Genomic DNA, 18,367 nt, shown 5'->3' on the forward strand with positions numbered 1-18,367 from the left:
TAATCATTCCATGAGTGAATAAGATACATAAATAAAAAATAACTCAACCCATCATGGGTTACTCATCAGAAAAGCCCAATAGACATAACCATCAAGAGGTTAAGTTCTATAATTAATATTAATTCTCATTAATTGATATATTAATAATTCAAAAATTATACATTCTAATTAAATGTCTGATGCTAATCCATAAAATATCCAACACTTTCCTCCTTGAGCCCCCACTTCTTACAACGACTAAGGGATCGCACAAAATCTAGCTTAGAAGGGCAACATATTTTCCATTTGAGGTCATACTGTTTTACCCACTCTTCCTGTGTTTTGATTTGAGGAAGATATTGCTTCATACCAACATCCATACAGAATTGCAATATTTGTTGGTTTTGAACCTGAAGTGCTTCCAAAGTTTGAAAATTAGTTGTACGTAGAAAAGATCCAACATAGAAAACATCTTCATCATGTGTAACAGCTGACATCTTATCATCCCACCTGCAAATTCATGCATTTTAGGTGCAGAAATTCTTAGAACCTTTAAGGTCATGAAGCCGTAAAATTTTAGCAATGTGGGACCAAAGATAGATTGACTTGTTGCAAATTTTCAATTTTCCTTATCACTTTGATAGGTTTTTGAATTATTCAAACATTCGAAATAACTCTTACCCCTCTAATAAGAATTATATATGAAAGAATATGCTTAATGAACACTTATATACATAACAATTGATAAGTGTCAATTTTACGTGTTTTTAAATATCATTTTAAGCACTTATTTGACCTATATGCTTGCATTGTTGATTATTTTATCCCCATAAGTAGTTGATTTAGTAAATACTTAATTTTAGTATAGAAACAGAGTAAATATTATATTTTTCACATTTAATCTTTTGTTTTCAATGATAGGTGGAAATCTATGAAGATCTGTGCCACAAGATGTCAATATGTCAAGAAATGAAGAACTTCGCTTAAGCCAAATGTTTACTCGCTTAAGCGAAATTATATGGCAGAGGGTATCAATTCTGGAAGACAATCTCGCTTAAGCCGAATTCTTTCTCGCTTAAGCGAACCATTCAGTGGCATAGAAGGAAAGTGAACCCTCGCTTAAGCGAGACTTATGCTCTCTTAAGCGAGAAGAGTACTTTAGTGTTAAGAAAAGGCTCTCGCTTAAGCGAATCTGAAGCTTGCTTAAGCGAGCCAAACTGCCTTGGACCCTTATAAAAGGCCAGAACACGATTTTTCTCAGGATCTCTTCCATTCTTCACCATTTTTCCTCCCTAAAACATTAAGAGGAGACTGTGCTTCATGGAGGAAGGGTCCCCGGGCTAGGAATTGATGGAGTGGAGCTTTGGAGCATGGTGACAACCTCTTGGTGGCTATGGAAAGCTTGAGAAAGTTTCCATAGCTTTGGATTTGTCTCCGTTCTTCGGGTTTCATCTCTTCCTTTCTTATCTCTTGTATATGTTCTTTTATATTTTTGTATCTGGAATATTATAGCTTAGTTCTTTGATTGTTGTAAACTCAATTATTGATGTAAATGGAAATCTTTCATGTATGGTGTTTCTATTTGTACTTCATGCTTCTAACCAATCAATTGATAATCAAAAGAGCTTCACTAATTTATAAATAGATCGAGAGGTTGATATGAGTTGGTGTATGCTTAGATCAATGAAAGTAGAATGCCTATGTCTTAGGTCACGCTGTGTGTTAAAGTTTTGCTTTCTACACTTCAAGTATCATTGATTTGTGTTAGATTTTTATGGACTAGCATGAGATCGGGAGATAATTGCAGGTCCGGTTCAAGAGAGAAACCACTCAATGAACTAGTTGTCTTATGGTGAGATTATCTTAGGTAGGAACAATAGTGGGCTTCCACGTGACAGGTGGGGTTTTGAGTTCTAACAGGAGTTTCCGGGATAACAACGGAGATTCGCAAGCCTAAGGTACCTTGTCTTAGGATAAATTTGTTATTGGGAATGTCTTTGAGAGAGAATTTGAGTTTTAATGTTCCTTTTGGTTTTCTAGATGGTAAGGGATTACGCCTAGGAATTCCAACCGATAGATTCACCTAGGCTAGGGGTAGTTAGGTGGATAGCTCTGGACATCGTAAGTGAAATGAACATTTACATAAGTGTTTGTGTTCAAAGCAATCAGAGGATTATGTGAATGCATTTATGAATACATGTTCTTCTTTGTTATCTCTGTAAACCTTCTTTTACCGCTTTTCTTATATTGAAAATCAATAAAACAATTTATCAAACATCTTTTTATCCGCTCAAATCAATGTTTAACGGGTGGAACTAATGTTCACACATAAACCCGTATCTGAGACAATCTGGAAGTAGTTGGGCCTAATAATCTAGGGTTGTGCATTGAACTTGCAATGATTAATTCAAAGGTTTCATCATCCGTTGTGACCTATATACATATAGGCTTGTGGCCTTGTTTAGGGCACATGACAGACGACCATATGTTCATTACCCAGCGACGCCCAATCTTGGACCCGACGAGTACTTCTTTCCTCCACGCATAGCTATGCGTGGATGGATGTGTACGGTTTTCTTGGTATTCCTGTAGGCCTTGGTGTTGTCTTCCCTCCAACTGCTGCTCAGAATGTTGCTGCTGCTTGGAATGCTAACCTCTGGATTCAGCACAATGTTCTTGTCTGGCCCCAAGCCGAGCTTGCCCTCCCTTCTGCCCCTATGCCATTGAGGATAACAATGGGGCAAGGAGAAAACGAGGAGGAGAGGAGGGGGGACAACCTTTGTTGCGCCGCCATCGGGATTAGATGGCTCTTTATGTATGTTAGACTAGTACTTGTAGCAGAGCTATTTTATTTTTGATTTGTATATCTATGAATTGAAGTTTGTTTTAATTTCCTGTCTGATTTTGCATATTATAAACTGTTTTGAAAGATAGTTTCTTCTGCTTGTGGAGAAATACGAAACTCTCTTCCGCTTATCTGAGGACAATTTTTGTTCAAAGTTTTCATGCATCATTGTCACTAGTTCTGGAGAACCCGGCGTTGCAACTCGTTATTTTATCAAAAAGATTAAAACTGAATTGAACATCCCCGTCCTTTGCATCATGGATGCAGATGCGTACGGAATCAAGATGATGTGTGTGCATAAATTTGGCTCGAAGGAGCTCTCATATGATAGTGAGAACTTAGTAATTTCATATGCGAGGTGGTTGGGAGTACGGCCTTCTGATGTTGAATTATTTCAAATTCAAGCCCACTATTTGTTAGCCCTCATGAAATTTGACATTAAAGTTGTGAGGAAGCTGTTGAAGGCTAAGAAGAAGTTTGAGATACAAGCTCTGAGCGAGTTCCATATCCAGTTCCTTAGTCAAGTCTACCTTCCCTACCAGCTCCAAAACAAGAACTGGATTTGAGTATGAAACAAAGGTGGACCACAAGGCTTTAATAATGCTATCAACAGGCCTATTCGTATGCGTGAATTTCTATCCTATTCATTGTTCACTTATTTTCCTTGGTATTATCGATTTATCATCAAGGATTCTACTTGTTCAACAGTAAATTTTACTGTCATTCTCAGCTAATGAAGCTATAATATTCGTCATGTTCATTAGATATGTTAGATAGCTAAGCAATATGACATTGTTCACCATATAACACATTTCTTTTCCTAAAAAAATAATCTGTTTTTAAAAGTTGATTCAAAAATCTTTTTTAAAAACTGAAAATTAAAGGTCAATGATTAGAAGCCGAGCCAAAATCATTGAAAACTGATATCTCAAGTTAGTAATTCATCGATGTATTCCGAAATCAAACCATACATATACAGAAAAATTAATCAGTACAATTAAACCCATAAGATACTCATACTATTTTGCCCCTCACATAAAATAATGTGTTTTGCGTACATAACGATGCAAATTTTCATTTCATAATCATTCAATGAGTGAATAAGATGCATAAATAAAATATAACTCAACTCAACTCATCATGAGTTACTCATCAGAAAATCCCAATAGACATATACATCAAGAGGTTAAGCTCTATAATTAATATTAATTATCATTAATTGATATATTAATAATTCAAAGATTATACATTCTAATTAAATGACTAATGCTAATTCATAAAATATCTAACACTTTCCTCCTTGAGCCCCCCACTTCTTACAACGACTAAGGGACCGCACAAAATCTAGCTCAGAAGGGCAACATATTTTCCATTTGAGGCCATACTGTTTTACCCACTCTTCATGTGTTTTGATTTGGGGAAGATATTGCTTCATCCCTATACCAACATCCACACATAATTGCAATATTTGTTGGTTTTGAACCTGAAGTGCTTCCAAAGTTTGAAAATTAGTTGTACGCAAAAAAGATACAACATAGAAAACATATTCATCATGTGTAACTGCTGACATCTTATCATCCCACCTGCAAATTCATGCATTTTAGGTGCAGAAATTCTTAGAACCTTTAAGGTCATAAAACCGTTAAATTTTGGAAATGTGGGACTAAAGATAGATTGTCTTGTTGTAAACTTTCAATTTTCCTTATAACTTTGATAGGTTTTTGAATTATTCAAACATTGCAATTAACTCTTACCCCTCTAATAAGAATTATATATGAAAGAATATGTTTAATGAGCACTTATATACACAACAATCCCCTATTTTAATGTAATTTTTTAAGTTAAAAAATTGATTTTGTGAGACTTAAACAAAGAAGCTTGAAATTGAGGTAAGCACTGCTTTTGCATTTATCTTGCAAACGTAAACGCCGCCAATGTGGGACAAGCCTAGCCGCGCAACAGGTAATAATTTGATGTTGCTTGTACATTGTTGTTTCTATTATTATGTTTTGCATCAATGGATTATGTTTTGAAGGCTATTGACCACTTGACCATTATATATGACAAAATTATCTTTCAAATACCACAAATTTGATATAAAATGGACACATATATACAACTCTTTTTTTTTGAAAATATAAAGATCAGCATCTAGTTATATATTGATTGACAAAATATGCTCAAAAAGTCATCGAGCATTCAAATATGCTTCAACAATTAGAACCTCTCTAAAATAGAAACAATTTTAAACAAAGACAAAAAAATACAAATAACAACATAGCTCCTAAACTCCTCACTACTAAAGGTACCTAACACTAATAGTTGTGTTCACACTATCTTTCCCGTCTGTCCAAGTTAACCCCCCAATGACATAATCAGTCTCAGAGTTAGGTGTTCCTCTTAGAGTTAATGTAACTCTAAACTGCAACTTTTGACCTCTATACTTAAACCTCAACATTTAAGGTTCAACAAAAACTTGCAGCTCTGGAGGTGAAATAATTTTCACCCTATACATTCATGGACATCCAACATTTGTAACCGTCCGCAAAACAAACAATTGATGTCCAATATGGATGTACGGAATTGTTATGGCTGGATAATTATAATCCAATATGTTGTATGATAAGGATGAAGGGGGAGTGTAAGGCTTGTTGTAGGGTTTCACAATTTCGGACTGGCTAACTTCACGATACCATAAAAAGTTTAAGTGATCGTAAGGTCATAGACAAGTCCTGGGTCCATGACAAGGTTCCGTTGGATGTGACCTGCGCCATATGCGAATGGTGTTGCTTCTTTCAATTCTGAAAAATGCTCCTCCTCGACCTCACCAATGGTAGCCGAGAGAGCATAAATCATAGCACAAACCCGACCCACCTCCTCGACCTCCATACCCAATACCATAGCCTGCATCATCTGCCCAAAAGACGAGGAGGAAGGATCCCAACGGACCCCAAGAGAGAACCAGCAAGCTCTAACCGCATCACACAACAACAGAACATGTACCACAGACTCATCATGAGCATCACAGAGCAGGCATGTCGTGGGGACCTCCATACCGCAAGCTCGCAACAAAGCACGAACCGGAAGAGCATAAGAACAAGCTCTCCAAACAACCTCCTTACATCGTAGCAAAGCCTTCGAACCCCAGACTTTAGACCAGAAATCAGGAGGGTAAACCACTTCCGACGAGGATGACGCCACTCCAACATGTTGTCGCTGCAAAGCAAACCTGTACCCAAGCTTAGTTGTGTATATACCATCTTGAGCCATAGGCCAGAATAACACATCCTCTCCTCGATTAGATGCCAAAGGAATGGACAAAATTGAAGCCACAGTCACCAGAGGGAAAATCATATCCAACAGAGTTTGGTTCCATCCACCATGTCGAGTAGAAATCAAATTGGAAACTTTTCGAATACCATAATCCTCAACAACACGCCAATTACAGTGTACCGGAGGGCCATTTGGAAGCCAAGCATCCTGCCAAATATTAATTTTCTCCCCATTACCAACTTTCCACATACCACCCTCTTGGAAAATCCATCGCACACCCCAAAAACTAGACCATGCATAGCTAGGGCGTGAACCACGTTTAGCATCAAGCAAATCTCCCTTTGAAAAGTAAACTGCCTTGAAAACCCTAGCAAGGAAAGATTCCGGGGATGTATAAATCCGCCACCAATTCTTCGCCACAAGGGCCGCATCAAATAACTTGAAGCCCCTAAAACCCAACGGGATACGTCACCACCCCAAAAAAACCTACTAACTAGCCCTTCAATCTGATCACATAAGCCATTCGACAGAACAAAGCATGACATCACGTAGGAAGGAATTGCCTGAACAACGACCTTAATAAGGACTTCCCGACCCGCTCTAGAGAGGGCCTTTTCCTTCCAACCTTTCAGCTTCTTCCAAACTCGTTCCTTAACAAAGTTAAAAATCTGCGTCTTGGACTTACCAATAATTGTTGGTGGACCCAAGTACTTATCAAAGCTTTTTACTGCCTGAACAGCCAATAGCTGTTTAAGCTCATAAAATCCATTCTCATGCATATTTCGGCTCACCGAAAGCATTGACTTGTCAAGGTTTATCATCTGACCAGAAGCTCTCTCATAGGATGAAAGGATATTCTTAATACACTCTGCCTCTCGCGGATCCGCCCTTGCAAACACAATACAGTCGTCTGCAAATAACAAATGTGAAATAACAGGCGCAAAATGCGAAATTCTAATACCAGACAAAACAGAAGATCCAATTGCTCTCTCAATCATAGCAGAGAACACCTCACCACAAAGGATAAACAGGTAAGGAGACAAAGGGTCCCCTTGGCGCAACCCTCTCTCCGGAGAGAAAGGGGCTTGGGGATTCCCATTAAGCATTACTGAAAAACTAACAGTTGAAACACAATCCATAACCAGATTAACCCACGAACCAGGGAAGCCCATTTGGGACATAACACTCGCCAGAAAAGGCCATTCAACATGATCATATGCCTTAGACATGTCAAGTTTTAATGCCATTACGCCATTGCGGCCAACAATTTTTTTCTTCATGTAGTGGAAGCACTCAAAGGCAATAAGGGCATTATCCGTGATCAAGCGACCAGGGACAAAAGCACTTTGAGTTCCACTAATAATATCAGGCAAATTAACTTTCAGTCTATTCGCAATAGTTTTTGTAATAATTTTTAACAACACGTTACAAAGGCTAATGGGCCTAAACTGACTAGCATACACAGGTTTCTTGAGCTTAGGTATTAAAACAAGAAGCGTTTGGTTTATCATACCTGGTGAGAGCTACCCATGTAACACCTTCAAACAAAACTGCAGAACATCATCACCCACTACACTCCAATGGCGTTGGTAGAAAAGTGCCGGAAAACCATCCAACCCAGGAGCCTTTGTAGGGTGCATCTGAAACAAAGCCTCCTCCACCTCATCTCTAGTAAACGGTCGAGAAAGAAAAGCCTGGTGCCGCGAAGTTACCCGCCCTGCGACCAAAGAAGTAGCCTCCTCGATCCTTGTTGGCCCTGAAGAAGTAAATAAAGTCGAGAAGTAACCTCCAAGAACACGACCAATGTCAGCGTCCTGAACAAATTCTCTCCCAGAATCATCCTTAATGAACTCAATCAGATTTCTCTTCCTGCGCTGCGTGGCTTTCTGATGAAAGTAACGCGTGTTTCTATCGCCATGACGCAGCCAACTAGCACGAGATCTCTGTCCCCAAAAAACCTGGTCCAGCTCGAGAAGCCTATCCAGCTCACGCTCAGTGGCCTCAACCTCAGACACCACAGCATCAGTCTGAACCTCTCTCTGTAAATTTTGAAGCAAAGTCTTGGATCCAAAACACTGCTTTCCTCATGAACCCAAAGCATGGCCCACATAAGCCATTCTATCCATAATATCTGTATCTTGTCTAGACCAGTTCTCTGCCACAATCTTTGCACACGTGTCACCTTCCTGTAACCAAATTTCTTCAAATCTAAACAATTTAGTCCGCCTCAGCTCATTACGTCGACGAGCACCACATGTTAAAATAATAGGATTATGATCAGAACGATATCGTGGGAGGTGCCTCACCTCCGTCACCGGCCACAACCCATCCCAAGCATCATTCACTAGTGCATAGTCCAGCCGTTCCTCCACTGTATACTGTCATAATGAATAGAGGTGTATCTTTTATTGGACAAAAACAATGGAGCTCCTTTACATTATTTTACTCTTTCAAGTAGCAAAATACTTTCCATCTGCAGTACCATCATAATGAATGTTCGCAGGTTTAGTGTCCTTATCAAACTGTTTAATATATCACTTGGCTGAATTTTAAGGTATGCACTTGGAGAGTCTCGGTGAAAGCCTGCAACTTGCTTTTGTAAATGCTCTTTGTTAGTATGTGTCATGGATGCATCACCCTCAGAGGCGCATGTTGATAAGTTGATTGTAAAGCTCGCTCATTGAGTTTATAGGGAAGTGTTGGGCATGGTTACAGAATACCGTTGTTTTAAAAATTCGTGTGCACTTACTGCCATGTTATATATCAATGAATCGAAAAGCTGTGGTAGTTCACTGTGATGTAAGTTGAAAAAAGTCCCACATTTGTGGGATGAAGAGCAAAGTTATAGTTTATAATCCTGAGTGTTGAAGCTTTATATACTATGTTTGTGGTGTGGACCATCAAACGCCAAACAAGCATAATACTCCATTTAAATTTATAAAATATTTAATTGTAAAATAAGATAAAACTTTTCTTTCTTAAAATCATATCTCTTATATGTCCAAATTTCCTCATAACATATGAGGAGCACTGAGCCCCCCAAAGAGGGTTATTGACCATTAGGTTCAATTTATGACCAAGGTCATTAGTCCTTGGCGATATGAAACGAAGTCTCACATTTTGATTGCTTTTAGGCATTTAGGTTTAATGCATCAGATTTTTGGTTGAGCCCCAGATCAGGTTGATGCACCATTCAGCAAAGAAATGTCATGTTCAAATTTGTTAGGCTTCTCTTGAGCATTAAATTTGCTTCTCTTGACACATTGACAAATTTACAGTTTCAATTGTTGCTTCTGTTGTCTCCCTACGTTATCCAATGCTCAAGAGAAGCTTAATATAGTTTCTTTTTGTTGCATCTACGTTACCTTTATCACTAGTAATTGTTGGTAGAAAATTGGAAAGACTTTTAGAATCTTCACTATGTAGAATGAAAGCCACACCAACTGAAGTGACTGATCTTTAGACCTTTCAGTACAACTTCAACATAAGAGCGCTAGCTCATTCCTATGAAATCATTTCGCTGAATGCAAATAAGTCAACATTTTACTCATTAAATCAATTATCGATCTATATTTTAATTTAATGGAAGTAGGAACACTCTAAATGACCAAATGAGCTCCTTTAGTTAATAGTTACATTCGGAGTAGTTGTAAACTTTAGATAAACAACATTCTCTTAAGGAAAGTACTCACCATTCTCTTAATTGGGCTCCCAACGGACTCCTTCAGCCCACTTCTACGCCAAGCCTTTCTTTGATTGGGATTTGGGAGAAGAAAATGAAAAGAGAAAAAAACAGAGAGAGATAGAGAAAAAAAAAAAAAAGATGAAAATGGAGTGATTTTGTACTCAAGGGTAAGTGTGAAAGATTTGGTAAAAAAAATTTGAACTCAATACATTGATTAACTTCATAACTAATTTTCTTAAAAAATAATTGTCTTTAAAAAACTTTATAATTAAGGACGGATGAAGGTGTATCATTTTTCAAACATTCATGAATTTTTATTTTTGAAGCTCTATATGGATATTTGGTAAAAAAAAAAACAACAACATATTGTTAGTTCTATTCTATGAATGCATGTTGGAAAATCCTTTCCTTCCTTTCAAAAAAAAGGACATACCATGAAAAATTATAGTGAAAGTCAAAATTATAGCAAACAACCCTAAAAGTTAAGCTAGTTCATAATTTTTACCTCAATTTTGGTTCACCATGATTTTTCAATGTATATCTAAATATGCATTTAACCACATATGCTTATTATAAAAAAATACCAACAATTCTCAATACAACTAGTAGTTTGTTAAACTCCTTAAGTATCTATATCTATATACTATAGAAAAGAAGAACTCTGTGAGACCCACTTAGATGAGTTGACACTTTTAAGTTCACTCTCACCCACACTCCTCTTTAGCTAACAAGTGTCAAGCTCTAATTTATTTTGACTAATTTATGGCTAGATTAATTTCTCCTTGATTTTAGTTTTGTGTCCCATCATTGTCAAGCATTCAAATAATCTTGAAATAACTCATTAATTGTTGTTTAATGATTATTTAAACCGTTCATTAATGCTGAATCAAAAGTGTCCACCCATCACAAATTACTTATGGAATAATTATTCAAAATATTATTATTTTTCGTATATTTTTTTTAAATTATCCTTTAATGCTAAAAACAGATTTTGGCTTTTGTTATACGGTTTTTAATATTCCCTTTTCTTATACGTATATTGCATTAATTCATTAGTATTCTTATTTCAAAAAAAAAATTGTTATACAGATATTTTTTTTTATGTTGTTCAAACTGTTTTTCGCTCCAATTATAGAAGTTACATTTCTGAAATAAATATTTAAATTTGCTTCATTAAAAAAAAATCAATATTCAAATTCAAATGTATTAATTCTTGACAACCTGTAAATTCAAATTTTGAATTTTATTTTTGCAGCATTAATCTCCTTCCTTTTTCCACCTACAAAAGTCATTAACCCAAATTGTGATTCATCTATATATAGTCCCTTATATTATTCTTCACCTCCATCATTCCTTCCATTAACTAGCCTCTGATAACTTTAAAATAACTTATGTTCTGATGTCTGGCAAAATCGACGATCTCGCAACAATCGATGCCTCCAAGGAGAACTGGATTATTGTTGCAAAAGTGAATCGTTTATGACTAAGTCCAAGCTTATGTGGTTCGAAGTTGCCCTTTTCGATGGACATGGTTCTCATGGATGACTTATGTGGTTCGAAGCTGCCCTTTTGGATTATTGTTGCAAAAGTGAATCGTTTATGACTAAGTTCGAGCTTATGTGGTTCAAAGCTGCCCTTTTCGATGGACATGGTTCTCATGGATGACAAGGTATGACAATTTTTTTCTTAATCACCAACTTTGAATTTCGTGTTTTTATTGTTGGACAATCTCTGATCTTCTCAATTTATTTAATTTCAGGGTTGTAAGGTTCGCGCTTCAGTTCGAAAGACTCTTATTTAGCGATTCCAGTCTTTGCTGAGTGAAGGACGCGTATATCATATTTCATTCTTTGGTGTTGGTGAAAGCAGTCATGATTTCCGCCCAACCTCTCATCCATTCAAGATCAACTTTGATATACATACTTCTGTATGATTGGTTCCTAACAAGGCTATCAACTTAAGCCCTTTTGCAACCTTTGGATTTTTAAAATATAGTTCTTAATTTTCCTTAAATGTGTGTTGTTTTTTTGAGCAGATGTCATTGGAATTCTAACCGGAGCAAGTGCTGAACAAGAGTTTGAGAAAGATGGTGCAAAGCAGAAAATGATAACTATTTAACTTGACCAAGATGGGTACACTCAATGTTCTTTACTTATTCAAAATTTCCCCCCCTAATTTTATGTGTAATTAAATTTATAATTTCCAAATTGGGCTACCAGGGTTCAGGTTGAATGTGCTTTTTTTGGAAAATATGTTGTTGAAGTCGTTGGTCATCTCGCTTCTGGTGATGCAACAAATGTTGTCGTTGTAGTGCAGTGTGCCAAGATAAATCCTTTCAAATATATTTATAAATTTTACTGTGTCAGCTAATTAAAAGTGAAAACAAGAATTTGGTTTTTTAAAAATGAAGAAAAAAAATAAGATTTTCGAAATCAATCTAAACAATTAATTAGGTTATGACTTAAAAGTTAAAACCTAATTCGTATTTATGCAAAAAAAAGTATTATTCTTAATGAATATCAGATAAGGAATGTTCAAATATTTTTAATTTTTTTTTCAAGTTTACCATCTATTATGAGCTTAAATCAATCAACCATAATTAATGTAGATGAATTATTTTATTACTATTCAAATATTGATATTGTGAGGTTTATACAATCACATCAAATTAATATAGTTATTTGTGGTACATTCATCTACATATTTGTAACATATGTTCGGTTCCATATCCGTTTACTTACTAAAAAGAGTTTAAACTAAGTCAAAACATATTTCTACTGATTCATCTTTACGATAAGTTTAATCGACGTGCAACGCACGAGTAAAGAACACTAGTTTAATAGATGATTCAATCTATAAGTGGTGTATGTATATGGAGAAAAATTTATTGATTCAATATCAAGCCAAACCCACATTTCTACCATAACAATATTAGGAAAATGGATCAAATATGTTATATCTAAAAAATAAGATCAAATTTGATTATTATATCTGTTATGTTAGTATAATAGGATAAGATATGTTAGTATTGAGGGTATATCAGGTGAGAGAAGTGGTTTATGGTGAGAGATGCGATATCTGTCTTAACTCTGGGCTGAGGATTTATGAGGCTCAATGGCCCAATTAAGCTAGCATTAGAGTTTTGGACCACTCCAGTATAAAAGGGGAGGCCACTCATTGTAAATGAGATTCATTCATTATTACATGATGCTATATTTCTCCTTTATATGTCTGCTAAAATTTTGGATGTGATTAAGGTCTTTACTCTATGTTGACTTAGATCCGGAACAAGCATACATGCTATACTTAAAGAATATCTATCCCTTCTTTTTCTTATTCAAGAAGGGGCTAAGAGCAACAAAAAAAAAAGTTTAACTCTTTTGGTACAAAATATTACAAGAATTATTCATGAATCATGAAAGAAATGCTACTAAAAGAGGGGAGAGAGAGTCAAAGATGCACATAAAAATCAACAAGGAAAAACCATTATTTGCGAAGGTATCCGACCCCAAAGACATGATTATATTCCAATGGATATTGGAGATATGCATGCATGGTTAACCAATCTGAATCAGTATCCCTGATGTTGCAGGTGCCGGCCTTAACATGTGAGAGATATGGTAAGCTAGTTATTATTGTTAGATACTACACTTAATTATATTAGATGTAACAGAGTAATGATATATACACACCTCATTTTTGAAACACTTCATTTTCACATTTTTTTATTTCTATCTCTCTCCTCTTATCATCTAGAGAGCTGGATTTAACACCCAAACTATTAGATTTCACACCCCAAATTTTCGGATTTTCAGGTTCCGAATTATTTCGGAATCTTATATTCCGAAATTAATTCGTGAATTGTAGTGCAAAATACATGTAACACCCCACTTTTGAGTGAAAAAATACTTCGGAAACCTTATTTTTGAAATATTTCGGAAACTAAGTTTCCGTAAGTGGGGTGACATTTCTAATGTGTGGGATGCCAAATCTAATGATCTATCATCTATCACATCTAATACTTTCTCTCTCTTACTTTTTCTTTTCTTCCTATTTCTCTCTTCATTCCATCTCTCTCCACCTTAAAGAGAGGTGTGAAGATAACATTATTGGATGTAACATAATTTGATTCTCGAGTCCAAGTCATGACACGCAAGCTAGATATATATAGGTCCCTCTATAATAGTGAATGGAGTGGAAGCTTATGCGATATCTGTCTTAATCTGTTACATTTCAAATCAGCTTATTTTTTCTTTTCAATAATTCTTAGACAAATCTAACTTGTTTTTCTGCCGCATCTTTATTGAACTAATTTTATTGATTAAATATACTCAATCATGACCAGATCACTAACCTTTTTAGTCATCACTTTATCCCATTTTTTCACCAGTAATATTTTGTTGTAATAATTTTGTGAACTAATATTACCGGCATCAATATACAATCAAAAACATTCCACGTGGATCGATGTATAGATATAGAAGGTGGTGAAATAATGTTCGGCATCAAACATATCATTTTATATATATGGTATTATATATGTGGGTATAATATTGTAAAAAAAGAGAGGGTACCTAAAAATTAAAATATTATAGGAGATACGGCGAGTACGGAATGTACCTGGTTTGAACTTTGAAGGCTGTACTGACACATATCATGTGATGGATCATGGTTTCGGTGGATGTTTCTGCTCACTTTATTTTTATACTGTATGCTTTAGGATATGTTTGGTAAATAGAAGAAAAGTGAGAGAAAAAGAAAAAAATAGTAGAAAGTGATGATTGTGAATTTATTTGATGGGAGAGAAAGTGAAAAGAAAAGTAGAAAAAAAAAACAAAATGATATTTATAAAATGACTTCAATCCCCATAAATCCATAATTGAAAAATTAAATATAATAATTGTTTTTAACACAAAAAATCAGTTTTAAAGAATAGTTAAAAATATCAATTATTTCACATTATCAATTTTTTTTTTAAATCATTAAAATGCATTCTCATATTTCATGTTTTCTCCTTAGTATAGAGAAGAAAGTTTCTTAAGTGCATCTCACATTGAGATTTATTTTCTCCTTATGATTTCGGTTAAACCAAAGGAGGAAAAACTCCTAAAAATTTGTGGTTTTTTTTTTCTTCTTATTTTCACTCATTTCCAATTGTATATGTGTAAGGCTTAGATATGTTTTTAGTTTCTATAAATATCGTAAATATTAGTTTTAGTCATTCAAAAAGGATATCTTAGTTTTTAATCCTCGAAACACACATTGTTATACTTCGTCTCTAATTATAAGCTAACATTGAGACTAATGTGGTGTCACTAAATTAATAAAAGTTAACTATGCAAAAACTAATATTTTATTCTATATTTGTCCTTAGATTTTTTGGTTTTTTTAAAAAAAAAATTGGTACATCGGAAAGATAAATCACACTCTTCATGGATTGAACCTTGGACCTCCCCTATCCAACTCAAATGTCCCCTAACTCTTACCACTTAAGCTATCATTTGAGGACGATATTTCAAAATTTTAAAATTGAAACTCACTTTTATTCTCTTTCCTCCTGGTACTGCCCTCTTAAGTAAGGGTAAATATGAAAGGTTGTACCATTTTTAAAAAGCCAATGCATCAATTAAGGCTTTCTTAATAAGTGTGATTTTTACAATTTTAGCTTATAATTAGGGACTGATAGAGTATTTGTTTAAGTCCTTGTCGTTAAATTTTCTTACGTGACACACTGAATGATGATTCACCCTTCTACTTGATGTTTTTTATCAGTGTCACCTAGACTTTGCATGTAGAATCATATGTAAGCCAAGTGAGCAACATTTAACGACAATGATTGAGTTGGGTAAAAAAGTGGATCTCACGATGTTAAGTCAGATAAAACATCAAGTTAGAAGGGTGAGTCATCATCTTGTGAGTTGCGTAAACAAAAGTTAACGACAACAATTAAATGTGTGTTTCTAGGGATTAAAAACTAAATATCTTAGTTTGAAGGACTAAAATCCATATTTTGTGTATTTGCATGAATTAACAACATATTTAAGTCTATGCGTAAAATACATTCTCTATTATTATGGGTTAATCATCTAATTGGCTCCTGTATTTGTCTCGTCGTCTGAAATTAGTTCCTCCCCGAAAAATTTGCAAATCTAAGTCCTCTCGTTTGTAATAAGTCTGGAGCAGGTCCTCGCCGGAGCCCAGAGCTCCGGCGAGTGATGAATAGACAAGCTGACTGGATAAATGAGGCTGACGTGTCAAGGAAAAAAAAATAAAAATCAGTTTTATTTAATTAACAGACCCTAGTTAACCCTAAAAATTAACTAATCCTAATTAACTTAGTAACATTAATCTAATTAACAAAAATTATTTCCCCCAAGTAACAAATTTTCCCTGCCAATAGCTGTCATGAGTTGTGCATACCCACAGCAGTAAAATCTGTCCAGAAAAACATTAAGATCATATACAAAATGAATCCAAAGCCCTCAAATCTCATATATTATACAAAATTGCAATACAATGGAGCCATCCGTATGTGAAAAACAAGAAATCAAGTAACCTAGAACCCAGTACAAGCTTAACAAAAAGAGGAGAGAAAGAACAGGGAATTAAATTACAAGCAGAACAAAACTAGTACAAGCTTAACATACCCATAAATCAAGCAACTAGATAAACAAAAGACCCAAAAATACCCAAAGACCAAACAACTTAGGAAGCTACTGAAACCTTCACCAAATCATCCATCATGCCCAGATTCAAACTTCCTTCAAACACTTGGAGGGCAGACCAAGTTGCAGATTTGAAACTGACCCAGTTCGTGAAAGTTAAGATGGAATCATCAACAACAACCCAAAATCCAATACTCATAACCTCCACCCATCGTAATCCCACCCACCAGAACCCATAATCAGCAAAGAAATTGCCATGCGAAACCCCCTTGCTTAATTCACGCGGTCAATCCTGTCGCTACTCACCCAAATCTAAAACAGGGTTAGGGTTTGCAATGAAGATGACGAAGGAATCACAGTGCATGGTGGTGGGTGTAACACCCCTAATTTCATACACTGTAAAGTACATATATTTAAAATAACGTGTAAAAAGAAATAATTATATTTGTGTTAAAATACTTAAGTACTAAAAATCGAGTGGACAAATAAATCTATTTTTTTAATAATTTTTTCAAAAGTACATTATCAGAGTCATGAAAATAATTTTAAAGACTCCTTATACACGTGGTGACCTATATCGTGACCATGATCTGACTACCTGACGTGTCTCTAACTAACTACTTGTGATCCTGCGTACATGACACATACTCCCGTCTACTATCTGGAATGTCTCAAGCGAGTTGCTTGTTTTCTCTGAAAAAAAAACATGAAAGTGAAGGAATGAGAATTTTACAATTCTCAGTGATATCCATATCCACTCTAAAAACTAGCATAAATTAAATAGTTATATGGATGATAAACATTTCAAAAATAGATACTAGTTTCATCAATGAAAATCACACATTTAATCCTCTTTAAAACTAAAGATCATTCTTTGTTTCATTGTTATCACTTTCTTGGCCTTTTCGACCACTTTTGCATATTCCCAACTGCGGCTTAGAGCTCTATCCGAATGCAAGGGCGTCCCCCTGCCTAGGAACCTGTGTTCCAGGAACTATGCAACTAGATCACCTCAACTGCTAGAGGATCATTTCGCTTAAAGTGTTTTAATTAAACATTTCATACTTATGTCTTAGCACCCAGGATTTGCCTTTTAACTGGAACTGACATTTGAGTATCCAGGTTTGCCCTGCAGTGTTGTTCTTAAATAACATTCGGGATTTGCCTATACTGGTCATCTTGAGGTCACCAGGTTTGCCCCGCAATGTTACATGATCTCTTAAATGGTATCATATAAGTTAAACTGAGATTGTACAAAGTTTAAAATACTAAATGAAACTAAAACGACATAAAAGTTGTCTATGACGATTTTCATTTCAGGTAAAACAACTAAATAGTAATAAACTGAACTTTTAAGTAATCAGAGAGAGGTGGCAGAGCCGACCATTTCAAGACATAAAATGTAATAACAAATTATATTATCTCACAAAGTTAAATAAAAATCAATATCATAAACATAAACTTAATATTATAAGAGAATAAATAGATCAAAAGAGTAGTTATAAAGTAGACAACGTTAAATAAAATTGACGTGAATAAAAGAGAGTATGTGTAATCATAAAATTAAAGTTGAAATACATAATTAAAACTGGCTAGACATACTTATAAAAATATAGAGTAGATTTAATTAAAAAGGAGTAGATATAGTTATCACCTTACTAATTTATCTTTTCCCTCATGTCTTCCTTTTTTCCTACGGCTGACGGCTCCCTCTCCTCTGTTTCTTTCGTTCTCTACATTTTTCCTCACACATAAAACTCTGTCTCTCTTCACTCTTTCACTCTTTCTCTTCCTCACTTGTTTTTTTTCTCTTCCTCACACTTAACTATTTCTCTTCCCCACTAATCTCATTTCTTTTCCAATTCTTGCTGTGTTTCGCTCCCTCTCTCATTTTCTCTAGCTAATCCTTTCTTCACGTAT

The 18,367-nt window shown here is 35.2% G+C and overlaps 1 protein-coding gene and 1 long non-coding RNA gene across 2 annotated transcripts; one reads left to right on the forward strand and one right to left on the reverse strand.

The window, feature by feature from the left end:
* Nucleotides 1–2,537: 2,537 nt before the first annotated feature.
* On the forward strand, nucleotides 2,538–3,390 carry LOC130713054 (DNA topoisomerase 6 subunit A3-like). The gene is made up of 2 exons (XM_057562856.1): nucleotides 2,538–2,807; nucleotides 2,914–3,390. Exons 1-2 carry the CDS (start codon nucleotides 2,538–2,540, stop codon nucleotides 3,388–3,390), a joined length of 747 nt encoding a protein of 248 aa, XP_057418839.1.
* A 12,860-nt stretch (nucleotides 3,391–16,250) lies between these two features.
* On the reverse strand, nucleotides 16,251–18,367 carry LOC130710119 (uncharacterized). The gene is made up of 2 exons (XR_009010299.1): nucleotides 18,102–18,367; nucleotides 16,251–17,140 (listed from the first exon to the last, which is right to left on the reverse strand). It is a non-coding gene; the product is annotated as an uncharacterized LOC130710119 (long non-coding RNA).

Source organism: Lotus japonicus, chromosome 4 (genome assembly GCF_012489685.1).
Source record: "Lotus japonicus ecotype B-129 chromosome 4, LjGifu_v1.2".
Classification (NCBI taxonomy): Eukaryota; Viridiplantae; Streptophyta; class Magnoliopsida; order Fabales; family Fabaceae; genus Lotus; species Lotus japonicus.

Bases quoted from the DNA above. Each gene is read 5' to 3' on its own strand.
- LOC130713054 (XM_057562856.1), top strand. From the start codon at position 2,538: ATGGATGTGTACGGTTTTCTTGGTATTCCTGTAGGCCTTGGTGTTGTC. The intron at 2,808-2,913 runs GTACTTGTAGCA...TTTGAAAGATAG, and splicing joins TCTTTATGTATGTTAGACTA to TTTCTTCTGCTTGTGGAGAA.